At 40.9% G+C, this 23854-nt stretch overlaps 1 protein-coding gene and 1 long non-coding RNA gene across 2 annotated transcripts; one reads left to right on the plus strand and one right to left on the minus strand.

Moving 5' to 3' along the window:
* On the plus strand, positions 4616 to 5638 carry LOC109833228. Its single transcript, XR_002245156.1, has 2 exons — positions 4616 to 4747; positions 5444 to 5638. It is a non-coding gene; the product is annotated as an uncharacterized LOC109833228 (long non-coding RNA).
* Positions 5750 to 21564, minus strand: LOC109834705. Its single transcript, XM_020402733.1, has 4 exons — positions 21362 to 21564; positions 13172 to 13410; positions 6675 to 6709; positions 5750 to 6016 (listed from the first exon to the last, which is right to left on the minus strand). The coding sequence occupies exons 1-4, from the start codon at positions 21562 to 21564 to the stop codon at positions 5945 to 5947; spliced, it is 549 nt and encodes a 182-aa protein (XP_020258322.1). The 3' UTR covers positions 5750 to 5944.

Here is a 23854-nt window from a genome sequence, read left to right on the forward strand (position 1 = left end):
GGCAAACCCCCAGCCTTCAACGGGTTTGATACGCCTTTACCGATTACCGTTTGAATCGGGCTAGCATGCGGATTGTCGAAATCCGTTCCGCATGTAACGTTGTGCTAAAGGAATGAACTCCCTTAGACTTAATGCTACGACTTCGAATACGTAGACTTTGCCCTTGTTACGGGAATAGGCTACCCGGCAACACGTGTTAGGTGTTGACTTATCCCTATTTAGGATTCGGGATAAAATTCCCCATGCACCAAGTGCGCGGATTGGAAGTTTAAAGTTGTGTCAAAATAGGAGAGGAAAAATTTTATATTCTGTCTCCCGGTGCTGAAGAGGAAGAATTTTATATTCTATCTACAGCTGGAAAGGAAACTCGAGGTGGGATATCCACCCCCAGAATCTGGAAGGATGAACTAGGAGTGGGATTTTCACTCCGAGCATCAGAAAGGATGAACTGGGAGTGGGATTTTCACTCCGAGCATCAGAAAGGATGAACTGGGAGTGGGATTTTCACTCCGAGCATCAGAAAGGATGAACTGGGAGTGGGATCTCCACTCCGAGCATCGGAAAGGTCCGAGGAGAGGAAGAATTTTATATTCTATCTCCCGGTGCTAAAGAGGAAGAATTTTATAGGCGGACGCAACAATCTCGGCAGCGAGATCGGTGGCTCCCACTATGGTCGCCAGATTGTTCGCGGTGAAAGTTACTTTCATTGAATTCATTGTTCTCTTCAGTAATAGTTTATTGATTACAAAAGATCCGGTCTTTTTATAAGATCCGGTTACAACAAAATCAAAAGAAAATGAAAATTACAACTTTCCTTTTATGTCGAACGAATCGCGAGATCCTGTTTTGCGGTCTCTCGCTTTTGTGGGTTCTTTGCCTACGCCGGGGTTAATCCGTGGACCACCGCGCGATCTTGATCCGGTCGGATCTACATGGTATAACGGGTGTTATCTCACAAAGGAAATAATAGCCGAGGGGATTATTTCGCCAAGGAAATAATAGCCCTAGTTATCGAAATCGACCAAACGAAATTGAGACTCTTCTCGGGATCAAAGGCTAAGCTCTGATCCGGAGGGAAACCATGTAGATCTCAGATCTGATCTCTCTCTCGAACTCCTGCCTTATTTGGCGTGGATGATCGCCAAGAACCAGATCTGAGAGTCCGAGTCTTCTCAGCTTGAAAATCCGAAGGTGAGTTCTCAATCCAGCAGAGTTTCGGCTCCAAAATTCCCACCTTTGAAAAATGAAGCCATGCCCCCTCTATTTATAGGCAATCAAAGCGGATCTGGGCTCAGATCTGAGCCCAGATCAGAGTGTGGCTCGGCCACCGAGCCACCCTTGGGTGGCTCGGCCATGGCCGAGCCAACCTAGGTGGCTCGGCCACCGAGCCACCTCTTGGTGGCTCGGCTTTGGCCGAGCCACCTGGGTGGTTCGGCTTTGGCCGAGTAGTCCAGGTGTGGTGCCGTGTCGTCCGTCGTTCGGTTTCGCGGTTCATCGGTTTATCCGAGCTTCGTCATTGATCCGAACTCTGATTTGGTAGTCCGATCCTGATTTGGCAGTAAACCCGCTTCGGTGTTCGAGTTCGAATCCGTTCTACGGTTGGATGACTCGTTGACTCACCGAATCGTTAGCTTGATTTCGCATGCGAGTGAATGTATTCCGTTGTTTGCGTGCGGTTCGTTTGCCTCGTCGCCTCGTTAATCCGCTTCGTCGCGTATCACTTGGCTTCGGTGTTGTGGACTAACGATCGTGTTTAGATACGTCACCCGATGGTTCGTTGGTTTGTCGAATCACTGTGCCGAGCTGTGTTAAGGGACCTATAGGCAGTTTTATACGCCTACAGTCTTCCTATGGGAGATTACTCATATCAAGAGTACTTTCCCTCTAACCTGCAGCTAGAACAGCTGAAGAGAGATTCCTCCGACATGTATGACACGCTCTGGGACCTTACATGTCATTATCACACATCCCTGGTCAGGATGAGTCCTCTGGCAAAGAGGAAGAAGTAGGTCAGCTTGAAGCAGTTTGCTGATTATTTATTTCAATATTTGTAGAGTAGTTCGGGCGAGACCATTTGTGAGTTGGCCCCTTTGACACCTTCTGCCATTAATGACTTAAATGAGAGGGCCGATGCTCGTTCATTTACTACAGCTGGTGTTGAGGGTTCTTTTCCGGTGAGGACTAAGTTTCGGACATTCCTTTGTCATGCATGGAAGCCTATTCGGACTAAGACCCTTCTGGCGGGGTATCTGGTCCTTTGGTTGAAGAAGTGCGTTGTTCCATATCAGTTTTTCGACGCTTTGCCTATTGAGGTCCTCCCCCCTACCGTCCAGCTAGCTCACGGGAATGATCTTTCTCTGCTTTCGGCGATGGTCGTCGATATCCATTGTGGGCTTAGATATTTGGTCGATGGTTTTACACATGTGGGTTCTGAACCATTGACCGAGGTTCTTTCTGTAAAGGTGGAGCTTCCGTATACGTACTTGATGGCATAGCTCGTGCTTCACCGTCCTGATTTGATGTCAGCGCCTAGTACTACCGATGCCTTTGTCCCTTTTCTGCAGTTGTTAGAGGGGAGCAAATTGTATGCAAAGACCTTTACTGAGGCACAGCGAGAGCTTCAAGTTTGTAAGTGCTGGGAATCCTTCAAATGTTTTCATCATTTCTCGGGTCGTTATGACGACGTATTGATTGATGAGGAGAAGCCAGGGGGTGGTCAGAATTCTCTTGATATTGGTTGCTTCCGTTGGTTGGTGAACATCCGCGTTGGATACCTCGTCCTTCGAGTAAAGGGTCTTTGCCACATAGAGCCCTATCTTCCTTACTGTTTTGCTCATCAGTTCGGTTATGACCAACTATATGCTAGGAACCTGAACCGAGGCTTGAGGAGTGAGGGAGGCCTTATTGATGGTGCTCGAGTATGGCTTTGGACTATGATGGGTTGCATCGGCTCCTATTTCGCTCTTCCTTCATCCAAGCACAAACCATCACTTACCTTTCTCAGCTACAAATGGCTCCTTGCTGCCAACGAGCTTCTAGATGTGAAGGACCTCTCGGAGTTGGAGGCTGAGCACTTGGTTCAGACCACTATTAAAGCTGCTCGTAAGGCTGAGCTTTTGAAGAAGCAAGGGAAGAAACCTGTCAAGCCCTCCCGTTCAAGCAAAAATAGGTTGGAGGACGATGAAGAGGTCCTTCCTATTGATGATGAGGATGAGACTTCTGAAGAAGAATCGAGGGATGTGGACACCGGTTTTGGAGTTGATGAGGAAGAATCTAAGACACGTCTGTTAGACTCTTTATTTTCAGAATTAATGGATCTGGCATTTTTTTTGTGGGTCTCAACGCTCTAGATCTCAATTGGCTCCTCCAAAGCTGAAACGAAAGGTTTTATTTACTTATCCTAACAAGATGACTCGTGTCACTCCAGGTAGGATGGTTGATGAGCATGAGCCCCATATTTTCTGTTACGTGAGATCACGATCTAGCGCCAAGGGTTCTGCATTGGTTGAGATGCGTACTAAATCTACACATGAGCAACCTGTTAGTCCTGTAGAGGTTTGTCCTCCAAAGCGGAAGAAGACCGATCATAAGTCACATATTGGTTAGCGCGCCCGCGAAGTAGAGTTACGAGGTACTGTAACTACTGGTGGAGAAGAAGGTAATGGTCCACTATTTTTATGACTTTAAAAATAGTGCTCTTCTGGATTCCCTGAACCTAATCATGTTTCGTGTTTCAAGAAGCCATGGCGGAGGTGAACTTCCGCACCTTCTGGATTCCCTGAACCTAATCATGTTTCGTGTTTCAAGAAGCCATGGCGGAGGTGAACTTCCGCACAACTCTGTATTCTCCGATCCTGGCCATTTGGATAGCTTGAGCTTCGTGTAGCAAATGTACGACGCCATTCGTGATGAGCCTACGTATATTGGAGCAAACAGAGATGCTAACTAGGATGACAACGTTGAGCCGAGAATTCTACGCCTAGGTATATCTAACATTGGTAATATACCATTTGAGTGACAATTAAAGGAATTAGGCAATTTGGAATTCGTTCCCCCTTTAATCATTTCCGCACTTCATTTTCTTTTAGACAAATTGAAGAACGCGGGCATGAATATTAGGGCAGAAGAGCCTTCTACCATCGCTGCAGGTAAATCTGAGTTCCTTTCTCTCCCTCCCTTTTTTTTGTATATGTCCAGCACTTAAACTCTTATGTAGGTATCGCGCTAGAGAGGCCGGTCGAGGACGAGACTTTTCATGAACCACTCATATTGCCTAGGGATCCATGTATTATATAAAAAGATGTTTTATATTAATATATGTGTGGCTAGAAACTTTGGTGGACATCAACTTAAGTTGATAGGATATATATATAGAGTTTTATTCGGATGCGAAAAATTTTCGCACAGCAACGTGCGAAAAGTGGGAAAGCTTCCCCAGCGTGCGCTGCAGTACACTTGGCTTGCCCCGATTCGTCCAGGCTGTTGGGTTGAAAAAAGCCACGACATTTTTCACCGAGCCCCCTCCAAGACATCCTAAAAATCAAGCCCCGTAATCATTTTTCCTCCTCCTAAAAGCTTATTCCCAAACCAAATCCAGATCTCCCTCTGTTCCCCCCGCCCCCCCGCGCCTCCAAGACCATTCCTCCTTCCCAAAACAAAGGCTCCCCTAACCGGATCGGCCTCTGTCAGCCTCGCCCTTCCTTCTCCGTGAGCCTACTCCGGTGATCCCGATCTCTCTCTCTCTCAGGTAAGATCCCGATCTCTCTCTGGAATCTCGGCGTCTCTCTCTCTCTCTCTCTCTCGATCCCTCTCAGGTAAAATCTCGAGGGCATCATGTTTCCTTTGAATGTATCCGAGGAGTTAGTTCATTGGCTGGAGATGGATGTTCGTGAAAGGAGATGGGTTCAAAGGCGTTACCTTTCATAGCAGAATAAACTACATATTGCCACATTCAACTGTTCTAATGAAAATTATTATACTTTTTATACATTCCACTAGATTTACTTAAAGCCATATGCATTCTATTCCACATATCATCATCGACAACTTCAAGAAAGCTTAAAGAAAATGTAACAATTTAATTTACAAAGTTTAATTATTTCATAGTTCACTATTAAAATCTCGACGTGTCCCTAAAATTGAAGATCAAATCCCCCTTTGCTCAAGCATTGATTAGTTTAGTAATATTTAGTTTTGCGGGATCACATCATATGAGGTGTAGATATAGCTTTTAAATACTCATGAGTTTCTAAAGATTGTAAGTTCAATCTACAATATTTTTTCTGGTTGTAATTCAATCTTCTTTGTTGTATTAGGTTTTAATTATTTTCGCATTTTACACAACCATCAAAGTTTTTACAAATACTTTCGATTTATGAGTGAAATATATGATTTATTTTGTTAACAAGTCTATGTATTAATTGTTACTTGTTTCTTGCTGTAGAGAAAAAGATTGACGAGCTTCACAAGAAGGCATGTGCATGCTGCATTCTGTAGTTCTGGATCTTGCAACACCTGTGCTTTTGATCAAGGAAAATTTATGTAATATATATTGTCACCTTTGTCTGATTGAAGATGTAATTGGGGACATGTTTTCTAAACTCAGAAAGTAATGATTTTCATGATCTCACATGTTCAAGGCACGCTTGGTGGATGCTTTTTATTGACATATTCATTTCTTGTCATGTTATTGTTTTTATTGACATTCATTACCTACAAAAGTATATGCAAGACAAGAAAACAATATACATACAAAACAATACACAATACATACTACAACGATACATACTACAACAACACTTACTACAACGATACACAATCACATACTTTTTGCATACTGTACATACTACAAAGATACACAATAAACAGGTGTCTGGACAAGCCTTGAGCAGGATGCTGAATCACGAGCGATGATGTGCTTATCCCATTCAATCAAAGTCTCTTCCTACGTTGCATACCCTTTATATGCGGCATTTGGGATTTTATAAAGAATCATGCCCACCTCTGAGGTACAGAACTATCGGATATCCAACACAAATCACAGTATCAGTCTACCAGAGAGTAGATATATTCTAAAAATAATGTGCATAATAGTAGTGATGCAGTAGGGCCTCCCCTAAAAAAAAGAAAATGCAGGTAAGCAAATGGAGTTCTCCAGAACCGTTTCAATCACAAAGATTCTTCACTGTAGCAAAACTTCGTGACTGGGGGAAGATAATAAATAAATACTACCGGACTCCTACGCCCAAGTTCCAACTAGCATCACCAAATGGTGTTTATCGCCTATCCAAATCCCATAGAATGCAAACCCATTTCAAAAATAAATCCACTGATCAAATGCTGCAATGCATTTCTAATCATATTCCAAATCCTCGCATGAGTGCTTGCGCACATATCATCCGCAAGTAAGTGCTACATTACCCACAATGATTTCACCTCAAAGGAAATAACACATGAAAAAATCTGCATCATTTCAGCTCGTGATATACTTTAAACTAATACTAACAAGTTAATTGATATCCCAGATTGACAATTGCACCAAAAATGACAAGTTTAACCCAGAGATTATGAGCATTTAATTATATTTGAGAGACAATTAAGGTTCAAAATTAAGCGCTTCCAAATTCAAAGAAAACAAACCGTAGTTAATCTCCGAGATAAGATTGAAAACTCACATCTAGATCACGACTGAGCTTCGCAATCGAACCTCCTGCGTGAAAAATGACTGCTATTAGGGCTTTTCAGAAATCGAAGTGCAAACACTAGAGTGATAAAAAAAGCCCTAGTCCTAAACAAAATGGGATTAAATGCTCATGCTATGAAAGGTAACGCATTTGAACCCATCTCCTTTCACGAACATCCATCTCCGGCCAATGAACTAACTCCTCGGATACATTCAAAGGAAACATGATGCCCCCGAGATTTTACCTGAGAGGGATCGAGAGAGGTCGAGAGAGAGAGAGAGAGAGAGAGACGACGACAGAGAGAGAGAGATAGAGAGAGCAGAGAGACGAGAGAGAAGAGGAGGAAGAGAAGAGAGAGAGAGAGGACTGAGGAATTCCAGAGAGATCGGGATCTTACCTGCAGAGAGAGAGATCCGGGATCACCGGAGTTTTTTAAAGCTCGCCGGAGAAGGAAGGGCGGGGCTGACAGAGGCCGATTCCGTAAGAAATAATAAAAACGGGAGCCTCTTGTTTTGAAGGAGGAATGTCTTGAGGCAACGGGGCGGGGGGGGGGGGGGGCAGAGGGAGATTGGATTTGTCGTTTGGATAAGCGTTTTAGGCAGCAGGAAAAATGAATTTACGGGGCTTGATCTTTTAGGATCGTCTTGCAGGGGCTTCACTGAAAAATGTTCGTGGTTTTTTTCAACCGACCAGGCCTGGACGAATCGGGGCAAGCCAAGGTGTACTGCAGCGCACGGCTGGGGAAGCTTTCCCACTTTTCGCACGTTGGCTGTGCGAAAATTTTTTGCGCATCCGAATAAAACTCTATATATATATCCTATCAACTTAAGTATGATTCCACGCGAAAGTTTTAGCCACACATATATTAATATAAAACATTTTTATATAATACATGATCCCTAGGCAATATGGATGGTTAAAAACTTTGGTGAACACACTATTTGCATATCTCATTAATTGATACGAGTTTTCACAACACACCACACACACACGATATATATATTATACTATATATATATTATATATATATATATATATATATATATATATAGCAGAGACGAGAGAGAGAAAGATGAGAGAGAGAAAGAGAGAGAGAGAGAGAGAAAAATGCGTATACTTGGTACAAGAGATCATTGGTATGATTGTGGACACCTATATGCTTGTCCATACATGCAACACTTGAAGATGGAGCCTCACCAACTCAAGGTGGATGTATGGACAAGATGTGTCCACATCAACTACCAAGGATACGCCTTGCCGCATAGTATACCCATATTCCTTATGAATATATATATATATATATAATAGTATATATATATATATATTATATATATATATATATATATATATTATTATATATAATATATGAGATTAATGGGTATCCATTCGTCATAAGGAGGGAGATTTCCTCTTGACGCCTATAAAATTCAACATGATTGAGCGACATTATGGATGATCCGCTCCCTTGAACTTGATCTACATATTCTAAAACCCCAACACACCAAGTTTGGGGTGAATCCGTCGTCGTTTGACCCTCCATCGAGCCATTGTGAAAAGTTCTATTCAATCAAACCGTTAAATTGCATACGAGTCGGATGAAGGGTCAAAACGACGACGCGGTTCACCCCAAACTTGTGTGATTGCGGATTTTTAGAATATGTAGATGCAAGTTCAAACAAAGTGGATCATCCACAATGTCGCTCATTCATGTGATTTGTAAGAGGCGTCGCTCAAGGAGAAATATCCCTCCTATGACAAGGATATCCCATTTAATCTCTCTCTCTCTCTCTCTCTCATCTTCCTCTCTCTCTGCTTGTATATATTATATATATATATATTATATATATATATATATATATATATATATATAATATATATATATAGTATATATATATTATATATATATAGGGGGAGAGAGAGAGAAATATGGGTATGCTTGGTACCAAACACAAATTTTGTGCTTGGTAGTGAGGTGACACAATCCCTTCCACTCATTCAAATGGGGGACTACATTTCACATGGGTTGAAGAGTGCTTGGAGATATGCAACCATTTGAATGAGTAGGGGGAATATGTCACCTCACTACCAAGCACAAATTGGTATGCTTGGTACCAAGCATACCCATTTTCTCATATATATATTCGTTGTTAGAATATTTGTTGTTAAAGATACGGGTTTTTAGAATATTCGTTGTTAAAGATACGGGTTGGTTGTAAAGGTTATGGGTTTGTTGTGTAGGTTAACTTCACAACCAAAGCATAACATTCACAACTAACGTATATCCTTAATAACAAACCCGTAACTTTAACAACAAACCCATAACCTTAACAACCAACCCGTAACATTCACAATCAACCATTATTCTTAGCAACGAATATTCTAAAAATATTATGGCTGTAGGGGTTTGAACCCCTAACCTCTTGTCCAAACTCCCAAACTTTACTACTAGGCCAAGTGACCCAAAGTATTCATTCCACTCAAAATATATATACATATATATATCCCAACGTGTAACATTCACAACCAACCCGTAAGCTTAACAACCGACCCATAACCTTAACAACTGACCCGTAACCTTAACAACCGATCCATAACCTTAATAACAAACCCGTAACCTTAACAATTAAACCTGTAACCTTAACAATCTCCCAATACAAACAAAAACAATTAGTTTCCTCATCAACAACGAAAATAATAAAAAACAAAAACAATAAAATAACAATCCCCTTCAATCATTTCAATATCATCACAATAACATCATGATATATATATATATATATATATATATACATCAATCATTTTAACTATCATCTCAGTACATCATGATAGAGAGAGAGAGAGAGAGAGAGAGAGAGAGAATGGTATTATGGTCTTCACATATTTTAATCTTTTGGGTTTTGTATTTTGAGGGGCTTAGAGAATAAAATCTTTATTTTTTGGGAGGAAAACACTCATTGACAAAGTCTTGGGGGGAAAACACGTTTTCTTGGGTTTTGGGGGCTGGAAGTATTTTCCCCTTGATTTTAATCCAAATGCTACTACTACACACACTTAGTACCGAGCACAAACACGATGTTTGGCAGTAATATGTCATATTTCAATCCAGTCATTCTAATTATCCAACATAATGAGTTACCTAACTACTATAAGCTAATTTTGACTTTTGATACCAAGCACGCATGCACACACACATACACGCGACGCGCACACACACAGAGCATATCCTATGAGATGCAAGTCTCCCATAGGATATGAGAGACATAAATCTTAGCCATCTATTTTAGTTCATAGGTCAAGATTAAAACACACTTAAAAGCTGAATCACATAAATAGCGTGATTGTTACAATGATTCAAAAATAGGTTGTCTAGCTATCAGAACTGTACTTGACAGCTATAGTACGCGAAGCTAAGTGGCTGTTTGTTTGCCTAAAAGAGATGGAAATTAAAGAATAGGAAACCTACTTCTAAGAAAAATTGTTTTGCAATTGTTTGGTTGACTAAAAAAAGAAGAAAATCAAAGAATGAGATGAGTTGTCACGAGTTGTCACATTATTATTAGATGATGTGGATGATTTTTTAAGAAAATTTGTTTTGAGGTTGTTTGATTGACAAAAAAATAAGAAAATAAATTATAAAAAACCTATATCTTGTAATAGGTTCTTTTCTTGTGTTTGGTTCATTCATAAAAATAAAAAAATAGATGAGATGAGATGTGTTGTCATTATATTATTAGATGATATGACTCACATTTAAGGAAATCGATTTCCTAGCTTTTTTTGCAGGAAATGATTGGAAACGAAATGTTAATGAGATGAGTTGTCACCATATTATTGGATGATGTGAGTGGTTTTTAAAGATGCGATGTGAAGATGAGATAGGTTGAATAATGTGACCCATTTTTTGTGTTTGCCTTATTTTTATGAGATGAGTTATTGGATGAAAATAATATTTTATTAGATGTTGTGGTGAGTTTTAGAGATATAAATGGATAAAAATAACATTTTATTAATTTCCCTCTACCCTTTTCTTTTTCTTGATTTTTAGGAAACCAACCAAACAACCCCTAAAACGACTTGGATAGAGGGAATTGCAATGGGGCTGCCAGCTGGGTTTTTGGCTCTTCGCCTCACCCAACAACTTACACAACCAAATAATGTAGTTTATGCAATATTGTAGTAGCCTGACGGCTAGTATTACACCACCCAAAATGACCCCAACCAAACAGACCCTGAGAGGAGAAGTCTGACCTCCCTCGATACAATCCATGCCTCCTCCAATGCCGCAGTTCCCTGCAGTTTCCCCTATCGATCGTCCTCGACTCCTCCTATACTGTCGTTGGCCGCTGTTTCCGCTCTCTCAATCGCCCTCAACAAGTTCTTAGCGTGGCTTCCTTCGTTGTCCAAGTCGACGATGACTGGGATCAGGCGGCAACCAGAGGGTTTAGCCACTGACCACCAATTGTACCGCCATTTCCGTCCAACTGCTGGTGTCGCATCCATCGGGAAATTTACTGGTCTCAACAATCAACATCATATTCAAGCGTGACAAACAACAAAAAAAATGAGAGAAAAATCAACAGCATTGTAAATTTCATCCTCCAAGTCTCATCAATCAACATCATATTCAAGCGTAAAAAATACCCAAAAATGAGGAAAATCAACAGCATGGTAAATTTCATCCTCCTAATTTCCCGCTCCCGGTGTAAAAGATCAAATCATTCCTCGAGATCACCTAGTTTCTTGAATATTTTGCAAAAAATTAAAACATGTAGGTGGTCATCACGATCTATTAACACAATCCCACATTCAATAAGATATAAAATCTGCCCTTCAATTACTTGTATATCCAGAACTACAACGAAGTTTTTACCCAACAATTTTAACAGGAAAAAAAATTACATTTATCTGACAAATTCCAAGAGTTTGAAATAGATTCAGGGACGAGAGAGAATGAGACGGTGGATTTAGGGAGGAGACGACAGAGACGAACAGAGAGACGGAAGGAGAACAGAGAGACGGAAGGAGATGAGAAACATGAAGCAGCAAGGCAGGAGAGAGAAATATGTATCTTGATTGGAGAGAATGACGTGAGAGTCATTTTGCGTGTTTTAATCTTGACCCCTATGGTATGTTTGGGAGTTCAACGGAGAAGGGAAGGAAGGGGGAAAACACCCCTTCCTTCCTTTTCCCTTCATTACCTCCAATTTGGGGTACTTTCCCTCCTCTAACCTCCTAAATGTAACTCCCAAACAAAGTTAATTACATTTCTCTTCCCCTCCCCCTCTCTACCCTCCATCCAAACAGGTCACTAAACTAAAATGGATGGCTAAGATTTATGTATCTCATATCCTACATGAGACTTGCATCTCATATCCTATAAAAAAGTAAAGTGTTCAACTGGAGCATGAAAACGTGATTAATTGGTCTTAGTTACTCTTCCGGGTAGGGTAAAAGAAGGGAAAAGATTCTCGATTAAAGAAAAGATTACATTGACTTCGAAAGAATTAAACAAGGAGCCGTATAAGGTGAAGATCTCATATACAGTTCTGTAGAGTGACAGTAAGGGTGACCTATCTATCACATTTTCCACTATCACCCCCCAAAAAACCAAAACGTAAAGTTGCCAAAGTACGACTAATCTCTGGATTTGAAATCACTGCTTATATACTTAGTATTAGCCAGAATTTACAAGAACAATCTGCAGTATGTGTGTATGTATCTATTTATATCCCTGAAGAACTGGTTAAACACGAAGGAATGGCTCAATATAAATCTTCAGCTAAGGTGCGACTGAAGTCGTATTACAATCATAGGATATGCTCGTTGTGCGAGGCACCCGATAACCCATCTTTCCAGAGGGCGCGACTTGAACGTGCAAATAAGATACTGCTACTGCCTCGCTATCTCTCGTTCTTACTTATTTCAGTCTACTTAAAGATCAAAACGTGCTCAACAAAGAATAAGATGAGCAGTTCAAATTTTCAGGGTCATTGATTTGTGCAGATGCGCATGGTACTTCATATGATTCAGTGCAGTAAGGTCTTAACTCAAAATCATATGTATTTTTATAGGTAACTTCATCGGCATATAGCATAGGATAATTCTTTTTAAAATTTGTAGCACTACAAACAAGCAGCAAAATAATTAGACTCCTTTAGAAGCCTTGTTTGGTAACAAAGAGGTTGTTGCGTAACAAAGAGGTTGTTGAAACAATAAGCTAAGTCAAAAATAAAGAGTATCGGAGCAACGCTCAATTTCAAGTGCATTCCAACACTATTGAGTTGGAAAAACTTGTTGTAAATTAACATATATAAAAAACTGTGCGAAAGCCACACAAGAATTTTAATTGCATCCGTCCCCTAAATTTTCTTTATTGCTAACTTGGATAAGGTTCATAAAACATAACTAGAAGATCAGACAATATCAATATAACCAATGTCATCAAACATCCAACACAAGGTCAAAAACAAAAATAAAAGACAATTTACCTGTCGCATGACCACAATGGCAAATAGAACAGTGACATATTGCTATTCTTAAAGCTTGTCCAGTCAGAAGCAGCGAAACAAAAAGCCCATTAGGACCAATCCCATTGTGACCATTACATGAATGGCACCCAAAAAATTCTGTGAGGATTTTACGTAGACAACTAATATCAATCTCTGAATCAAATTTCTTCTTCCTCCAGCTCTTGATCCCCCTCAGAACATACCTTGGCAGTGAAGAACTGAAAACAAAAGGGAGAAGAAAATTAAAGAAAAACACATAAGAAGACCCGTATTTGGGAGAAACTTTATTTACCATCTCTAAAGATACCTTTGTGAAGTTCCAGTAATACAAACCGAAAAAGGAAGAACCACAAGATACACGAGTAATGTCTAGAAATATATAATTCTTACCCTTAAGAAATGTTTGTTGAGCATGCATATCTACATCATTTTCACCATAAAAGAACAACTTTCAAGTTTCAATCAGACACACACAAACTTACTATTGCCTACGAGTGGGACAGGACACTCTAAAGAAATTTCTAATTGTTTGATCTCTTCTATGCGACTTTTCGAAGATGGAAACTAACACCTTCATTAGAAGTGCAAATCTGCGAGAAAGCTGAAAAGTTGCTTAGACTAGTGGTCACCATACCTGGGGAAAGGAAATGGTCTATGGAGTTAATTTAACTGATAGCATAGCTAGACGGAAGTGAAGTATTCATATAGCCGATGCCAAAAGTTCTGCGATAACAGTTTGGTTTTCCTTGTTGCATCGGTGGATGGCCATAATTAACCACCTTGTGGATGTTGACACTTGATAGAATACATGTAGAGTTTAGTTCGTTAGTGAACAAATGTAGCTCACTCGTGAGTGCAATAAGATTTTTGTTCAGAAGAACCAGACTGACAGAGTGACAGAACTATCATATCTCAGAAACCAAGATCAATCATAATCCTCATCTTAGAGGTAACACCATTTAAGTTTTGCATCACAGGCTATTGATTCCCATCTCCGATATCACTTTAAGAAGACATGGATTCTACATAACGGAAAGATGAAGGAGAAGTAATTTGCTTCTCAGGATTGAAAAAAAAAATCAACTTTTGGACGTTCTATGGAGCTTAATACCTACTATGCTTTCTTCCGATGTAGCACGCCACATATGGGCCACACCCACCAAATATAGCTTAGGTCAAAGCCCCATAGGAAGCAGTTAACCTGGTAGTCTAGCACTTGCATATATGTAAAAATCAAACATTGTAGAAATTTACCTTGAAATTCATTGGTTAATCTCAAAGGAGGCAACAAAGCTGGGAAACATTAAAAAAAGGGGAAAATGCTTCCAGCCCCCAAAACAGGAGAAAACGTGTCTCCCACCCCCAAGACTTTTTCAACGGGTGCTTTGCCCCCAAAAGTAACATTTTTATTCTCTGAGCCCCCAAAACATAAAGCCCAAGAGATTAAAATACGTGAAGACCATGATACCATTCTCTCTCTCTTTATTATGATGTTACTGTAATTATTTCAACTGGGTTTTAGGGGGGGTTTTCTAGTTCCCTCCAAATATTTTCAGCGGCATCAACATCGACGGCGTTGACATCGGCGGTGAAAATTTGGGAAGGAGAGATGTGAGGGCAGCTATTTTCAAATGTCGCTGTATTACCCGCGGTACACACGCGCGTAGTACGAGGCGATGTCGGAGTAGGAGCTGGACTGCTTCCTCAGGAGCTACGAGCTGACCTTTGCCGGCGACGTCGACGATAGTGGGAAATTTTTTGGGCTTTCTCTCGGAGCAATTAATGATGTTTTTTTAAGTGGGAAATTTTTTTTCGGAACTGATGGTGGGAAATTTTTGCATGGAGCTGATGATGGCTACAATATTCTACAAACCTTATTCCACTAGTATTTGAATTTTAACTTGTTTTTAGGTCATCTTAAGCAAAGCAAACCTCGGAAGCCTTGAAAGAGGCCTACGACGGCGGCGGGACGGAGTTGGTTGTGAAGGATAGGGTCGGTTGTTAAAGTTAGGGTCGGTTGTTAAGATTATGGGTTGTGAAGGTTACGTGTCGGTTGTTAAGGTTACGGGTCGGTTGTTAAGGTTACAGATCGGTTGTTAAGGTTACACGTTGGGATTTATATGTATATATATTTTGAGTGACATGAATAATTTGGACCACTTAGCCTACTGGTAAAGTTTGGGAGTTCGAACAAGAGGTTAGGGGTTCAAACCCCTACGGCCACAATATATATTTAAGGGTCTTTGATGGGCCTTGGGTCTTGGGGCTTTTGGACTCTTTAAATTCTAAATATATTTTTAGAATTTGATTGTTAAGCTTACGCGTTGGTTGTGAATGTTACGCGTTGGTTGTTAAGGATAAGTGTTGGTTGTGAAGGTTACGTATTTGTTGTGAATGTTACGGGTTGGTTGTTAAGCTTACGTGACGTTGGTTGTGAAGGTTACACGTTGGTTGTTAAGGTTACGCGTTTATTATTAAGGATAAGCGTTGGTTGTGAATGTTACGTATTTGTTGTGAAGGTTATCGGTTGGTTGTTAAGCTTACGTGGCGTTGGTTATGAATGTTACACGTTTGTTGTTAAGGTTACGCGTTTATTGTTAAGGATAAGCGTTAGTTGTGAAGATTACGTATTTGTTGTCAAGGTCATGCGTTTGTTGTGAAATTAACCTTGACAATCAACCTCTAACATTAACAACCAAACCCTTATCCTTAACAACAAACTCGTAACCTTAACAACAAACTCGTAACCTTGATAACAAGGCTCTTAGGCTCTTTGAATACTAAAAATATTTTTAGAATATTCGTTGTTAATGTTACCTTAACAACAAACGCATAACCTTGACAACAAACCCGTAACCTTAACACGAATATTTTTAGAATATTCGTTGTTAAGGTTACGGGTTTGTTGTTAAGATTACGGATTTGTTGTTAAGGTTACGCGTTTGTTGTTAAGGTAAACTTGACAATCAACCCGTAACATTAACAACCAAACCCGTAACCTTAATAACAAACTCGTAACCTTAACAAACTTGTAACCTTAACAACAAGGCTCTTGGGCTCTTTGAATACTAAAAATATTTTTAAAATATTCGTTGTTAAGGTTACTTTAACAACAAACACGTAACCTTAACAACAAATCTGTAACATTAACAACAACCACGTAATCTTAACAACGAATATTCTAAAAATATTTTTAGAATTCAAAGACCCTTAAATATATATTATGACCGTAGGGGTTTGAACCCCTGACATTTTGTCCAAACTTCTAAACTTTACCACTAGGCCAAGTGGCTCAAAGTATTCATGTCACTCAAAATATATATACATATAAATCCCAACGTGTAACATTAACAACCAAGCCGTAACATTAACAACTGACTCGGAACCTTAACAACCGACTCGTAACCTTAACAACAAACGCATAACCTTAACAATCAACGCGTAACCTTAACAAACAACCCCTAACCTTAACAAGCAACCCGTATAACCTTAACAACCAACCCGTAACCTTAACAACCAACCCGTAACATTAACAACAAACCCGTAATTAGCCCAAAATTACCCGCTAATATTAACAAAATATGGCAGAAGTTTCAAAACCACCCGCTGATATTCCACCACTGCAACTAATTATAAGCTAATTAGCCCAAAATTTAGCTATATTTACATCACCAACAGCCAATAAGCCAATTATGCCATAACAATAAGGAACGGATAGGGGGGAAAAGAAGAAGAGAACCAACAACAGGGTATTGCGCATTATATTCTCTCTTTAAAACCACTAGCATGGAGAATTGTTTTCGCTTACCCCATAATTAGAAGTTTAACTTTCCTTGCTGCAAATATCATTGTCTATTTATTGTTTCTTTTTCCCCAATTTAAAGCATTGCTAGTTTAGTCTTTTAAATTTCCCTAATTTAAAGCAGTGCAAGTCCTCGTGCAAGAAAACCAGAGCGAACTGGTTCCATATCACGAAGAGGTCATCTCGAGCAAGTTCGAGGCCACCAACGAAGCATCATTAAGGAAACAAATCTCCAACCTACGAACATCAGGATGGTACTTTCCATCACAGTAGGCATTTCAGATCCAAATCTCCTGAGAGAAAGCACCATACTAGCAGTTACTCAACACGTGCAGGAAAGTGATCTCCGTCTCCAGCTCCTCCGACAGAGACATGTGCGCCCCCCCCCTTGTCGCTGGAGTTCCGCTCGACCCTCGAGCGGACGATCTCTCTGTACTCCTCAAACCGCACCAGAGTTTTCTCCGTGTTGTGGATCTTGAGGATGCTGTGGATGACCGGAGCGACGGTGGCGGAGAAGGTGAGGATGGCAGGAGGAGGGCGGCGGCGGGTGGAGAGGTGGGGGAGGGAGGAGGGAGAGCAGAGGGATTGCAGGGTTAGAGAGAGAGAATGGGTATTATAGTTTTTACCTATGTAAAATTATTGAGCTTTGTGTTTTGGGACTCATAGAATAAAAATGTTACTTTTGGGGGTAAAGCACCCGTTGAAAAAGTTTTGGGACTGGGAGGCACATTTTCTCCTGTTTTGGGGGCTGGAAGCACTTTTTTTCCCTTAAAAAAACGATGGGTACAGCGAAAGCTCCTTATAGATTCAATTACCATTTAATTCCACATGATTTCTAGTACAGATTCAAGTAAAATAATAACATCACATAATGCTAGAGTACAAAAAAATAATAAGTTTAAGAACATTCCTTAAAAAAAACCACAAAAAAATAATAAGTTTAAGAACATTCCTTAAAAAAAACCACAAAAAAATAATAAGTTTAAGAACATTCCTTAAAAAAAACCACAAAAAAATAATAAGTTTAAGAACATTCCTTAAAAAAAACCACAAAAAAATAATAAGTTTAAGAACATTCCTTAAAAAAAACCATGTGGACGGGCGGCGGCGGGTGGAGAGGTGGGGGAGGGAGGAGGGAGAGCAGAGGGATTGCAGGGTTAGAGAGAGAGAATGGGTATTATAGTTTTTACCTATGTAAAATTATTGAGCTTTGTGTTTTGGGACTCATAGAATAAAAATGTTACTTTTGGGGGTAAAGCACCCGTTGAAAAAGTTTTGGGACTGGGAGGCACATTTTCTCCTGTTTTGGGGGCTGGAAGCACTTTTTTTCCCTTAAAAAAACGATGGGTACAGCGAAAGCTCCTTATAGATTCAATTACCATTTAATTCCACATGATTTCTAGTACAGATTCAAGTAAAATAATAACATCACATAATGCTAGAGTACAAAAAAATAATAAGTTTAAGAACATTCCTTAAAAAAAACCACAAAAAAATAATAAGTTTAAGAACATTCCTTAAAAAAAACCATGTGGACATCCCTTGACCTAACGTTCGGGAGAAAACTCCTCGAAATGCTAGGGGCAAGATCTAAAGCTCAAGTACGATAGTAAATAATGAGTGCAAAAACTTCTAACGTAGCTTATGGCGTTCAAGGTACATTTAAAGGTTGATTTTATTCTTATATGACGCACGGTGAACAACCAAACAAGTTATATTGTTAGCATATAAAAGTCATATAAAGATGTCCTCTGATGCCAGAAATACATAAGCTAGGGTTTCGAATTAGAAAATTACCCCAATCAACGAGAAGGGGGAGGAGAGGAGAAGAATCCGGATCAAAGCTCGAGCTTGAGTTCCTCCTTCTCTTGGGAGAGGTAATGGAGGACGTAGGGCGCGACACGGATCACAGCGATCGAAGCGCCCATCAAGGTCAGATTTTTCTTCAGCTCTTTGTATGCCACCGCCTTCTCCGGCCTCCTCAACGCTCCCAAAAACATTCTCGCTGAAACCCTGAAACGAGCCCTCAAAACTTTCTTCTCCTCTTTCTCGCAAAAGCCCTAGCTCCCCCGCGTGGCGATAGATGCATACATCCGTACATACAGGGGCTGTTTGGTTGTTGCTGATAAAGCTGTATATTTATGACACAACTTGAAAAGTTACTGTCCACCTTATCAATTTTACTTTTATACTTTTCTTTGTTTGTTTTTTATTCCATTAGAATCATAAAACACTTGTTTGGTTTGTAAAATGAAACTTTAATTGTTTGTTTGGAAAGTGTAAAAAATGGTCCCTACTCAAATGATCATGTTGGTTCGAATTATTTTTTCCAGACTTCAATGTCAGTTTTCTCCTAAAATCATGTCTTTTTTTTATGAAATCACTTTACAAGCTACATCAGCATATGAAATCACTTTATGAAATCACTTTACAAGCTACATCAGCATATGAAATCACTTTACACTATTTTCACAACTACAAACAAACAATTGAAAGTGATGAAAGCTATCAGCATATGAAATCACTTTACACTATTTTCACAACTACAAACAAACAATTGAAAGTGATGAAAGCTGGCATTGGGACCCACTTTTTTACACTTTCCATCCTTTTACATAGTAAAAACATACAACCAAACGGGCTCATACCAAGGCTGGATTAGAGGGTCGGTGGTTGACAGTTGGGCCAATGATCGTAATGTTGTTTTGGGCTTAATTCATCTACATGGGCTTTTTTAAAATAAGGGGGCGAACTTGCATTGTTCGGTCTGTAGTATTTGTTCCATGGCTGATGGATTTATGGATGGATATAAAGGTGCGATTATGTGCGACGAGGAGCGACACATACATGAGTCATGATTGCTGTGTGATGCTTGAGGTTGAGGGACCTTGGATCATACTAAATTTGAAGACAACAGGATATGGGCGGAGTTTACTTACTTATTTCATGGATTTGGCTCGTAATGCACTAATTGGTTAGTTTTTCCCTCTTCACGTCTCAGTGTGAAATTCTACTATGTAATAACTTTGGTTCATGCTACATAATTTTCGATCAATTTGGGTCGCAATAGGTACGTCTCTCCCCTCTCTTTCTTTGTTAACAAGGATCATGCACAGGAGACATCGACAATTATTAGTAAAAAAGGAGGAGGGGGGGGGGGGGAGGCCGGCCCAAGCGTTTTTGATGGCCCTGTGCCGAAATGATAAATGAGACTCCCTCTTCTATAATAAATGTTGAACTAATAAATTTATTATTATATTTATTTTACAAAAGAATAATACATAAAAATACAAAATTAAAAAACGATGCTTTCGTGCCAATTTTTTGATGGCAAAATATCAATAATAGAATACGTATATCTATCTTTCCCAGACATAGCATTATTGTGTTTTCTATTAATAGGATAGTTAATGGGAAATTAATGAGGTTCAAATTGAATTTCCTAAACTTGACAAAGACAATAGATCATAATTGTAGTACTAATTGTGTGTTATTCCGGATTAAAATGTAAATCAGATGGGTCATGGGTGTTTAGGAAGTTAGCTTTAGGGCAAGACATAAATTATTATTGTAATTACAGTGGTGGTATTAGAATTAGGCCTTTTTTTAAAAAACAAAGGCTGTATTTGGAGAAATAAGAAATACATGGGCATTTTAAAAATTGGGCCCTTTGAAATGGGCCCTGTGGCATTCGCCCCCCCTAGCCCCCGTCTTTGGCGAGGCCTGGGGGGGGGGGGTGATTGGGACTTCCCTCAAACTGGTAACGTATAGGAAATCGAATGTGAAACTACCCACTTGGAAAGTCCTACCGCTCTCACTTACCTACATTAATTTACCCACAATTAGCTATAAATGTTTATAATGAGAGAGTGAGCTAATGCCTTACCGTGCCATGGAAATCACAATCTCATATCAACCCTTGCAATAGCTTGCACCTACTGGTAAATGGCTAAATCTGATCTTCAAAAAGAAAAATTTCTCAATGACCCAAAATATAGGACCAATAGGGGGGACAAGTGAAGTATCCCCCACCTATTGGATAATGAGTTGGTCATCATTAATGATGATAAATTCATTATCCAATAGAAAGAGGGCATCTTACTTGTCCTTCTTATTGGTCCAATATTTTGACTCCCTGCAGCAAAAGCTCCTCCAAAAATACCACTTCACTTTCAAAACAAAAGAGGAAACAAACCGAATTTTCCCATCCACAGCCACAGGTAAGCAAGTAATAAACTCATACAGTCAGTGGACAACCCTAAACTTAGTCTGCAAGAGCACCACACCTCAATCCCAACAACAGCAGTAGCCCGCCCCTCTCAAAAACAAAACATAACCCCTAGGCCCTACAAAATTCAACCAAAAACCTCTCCTCTCTCCCTTGCACCGTTCCCCCCTCCAACCACCATGGCCTCGTCTCCGACGAGTCCAGCGCCATACCAATACACCGGGGGCCCATCAACATCCCCAACACCACTCCGAATACAAACTCCGACAAGCACCCAACACCACGCACCCAAAAATTTACCCAACTGTCGCCCTCCCCTTCATCGCCATGGATCGCCGTCATCGGCACCGCCCGCCGCTTCATCGTCCCTACGCTCGAATCGTATCCCACTAATCTTCGCCGCCTCGACGACGTTACCGCCGCTACGGCGCCGGCGCGCGCCTCCTCCACTCGACCTCCGACTTCGGGTCTCCTCCCCCCAACAGCAACGCCTTCTCCTTCGATCCCTCCTCCGACTACTTCTTCTCCCCCTACGGCCTCGACGAATCCGCCATCATATCGCTTCCTCTCTCGGAATTCTCTCTCAAATCGTCGCTCACACGAGACTGCGCCGTATGCTTGCTTGAGTTCGAGCACGGCGACTCTCTACGAACTCTCCCGCTCTGCTCTCACTGACTTCACGCTTGACTGGCATCACTGTGGCTACGATTCGCACCGCCACGTTGTCCTCTCTGCCTGCCGCCGGCGCTTTTTCGATTTAGTATCGCTTCTTCCATCCCGATGACGAGCCGCTTCGGATCCGTCCCAGCCCTACGACGCATCCTATCTTCATCCGCGCCTGATCAGCTGACGGAGCACGAGATTCGCGCCCGCCGGTATCATCGCCCGGCTGTGGATCGCAGTTCCTGCCTTGAAAAGATCGTATTCCTTCGGATTCGAGATCGAACCTAGCGGCAGATCGGATGCGTGAGGACGCTCACCGCTCGCCCGTGGCGGTATCTCACCGTTGGAAGGCTCTGGAGCAAGCGGATGCGCCGTCGCCGTTCACGGATCTCAATCGGCCGCTCGCAGAACGTCGAGAGTCTTCTCGTTCCGATCTCACCGGGATCGCGTTTAAAATCGCGCGTTCGTAAAAGCGGAGTAAAAGTTTTTCGTGTCGAATCAGCGTTAGATATAACACGGCGGAGCTGGACGTCATACGAGGGAGGAGCAGAGCGAAATGAGAGTCAATCTAAGTCCGGCGATATATCATGCGATCGAATGTTACAGAACTTTTAGTTCCAGCCAGAATTGCGGGCGGGATCCAGAGCGCTGCTTTCCGCCGGCAGAGATTAGAGAGGCGTAATGCTTTACCGATTGGACGAGTGACGGATCGTGAGAGATGGGGTCACCGCGGTCCGTGGCTGATCTTTTAATGGCGGCGTCGCAGCGCAATGCCAGAAAATTAATGAGCTCCGGGGCGCTTGAAATGAGGGCGAGAAGGATGAGAGCGGGAGTGTTCTTTTGCTCGTTCGCATCTCCAAAAATTATTGGCGAGGCAATTAAATGCAGGGTTGGGCGCTTAGCGGGAATTGGCCCGAGAATTCAAGGCTTTGCACTGCCTGCACGTGAGGATCGACGGGGTTGCCGGCAGCTTGTGATGGCACGTGCGGTTTCGAATTTGGCGGGCAACCCCCCCCCCCCCCCCCCCCCCCCCCCCGAATGAGAAATTGGTGGTATTTAATAAGTTAATTCCTATGATCGCGCAGAGAATTGGTGTGTTAAATTTTGCCACCGCAACTCTTGCCCAAAAAAAATTCTGCATCGAGAAGATGCAACTGAATCCTTTATTCCCCATGTGAAGAATGGGGCCCAATTAATTTTTGAAATTTTCGAGGGTTTTTATACTTTGGTAAACCAGAAAATTAATTGAATACCTTTTAGAACATTTTAGGGTCTCAGTTCGAAAATATACACAGAATAGATTATTAAGTGATTCTACTTTAGATGATTACTGAGGAAACCGAATTGAACTATGCCAAAACATATTATTGGGTGCAGTCAAAAAACACTTGCAGCTGGAAAACACGGTTTTTTTTAATTGGGGTGTGGCCGTGCTGGATTTTGGTGAGTGGTACTTGGTATTGACTTTTGCTAAAATAAAATATAATTAAGACTGATATCTATTCTTATTAGTGTCCCAAGCGATTTATGTATATATCAGGAAGTTTTATAGCTGATTCGATCATTTCTTATTTAGTCATCTTACTCCGGCGATCTCGGAATTCAGCTTTGTAAATCCATCCTTTAAATGGCCGCTAACAGGAAAAAGCTTTGGTCCAGGTTTGCGGTCCTATGTGTGCTTCCCCCCACTCTTAGCTCCTGAAACCTTATTAACACTCACAGGCAACCTCCGTCCATAATTTTTATTACAGATCAGTATAAATTGATCGATGTTCTCCTGTGCTATGATCCTTCGTTACACAAAGAAAGAGAGGGGAGAGACTTTACTATTGAACGACCCAAATTGACTCGCAAAATTATGCCGTATAGCCATGAACAAAGTTATTACATAGTAGAATTTCACACTGATGACGTGAAGGAGTGGCAAAAACTAACCAATTAGTGCCATTACGAGCCAAATCCATGGACA

The sequence above is a fragment of the Asparagus officinalis genome, chromosome 3, assembly GCF_001876935.1.
Source record: "Asparagus officinalis chromosome 3, Aspof.V1, whole genome shotgun sequence".
Taxonomy (NCBI): domain Eukaryota; kingdom Viridiplantae; phylum Streptophyta; class Magnoliopsida; order Asparagales; family Asparagaceae; genus Asparagus; species Asparagus officinalis.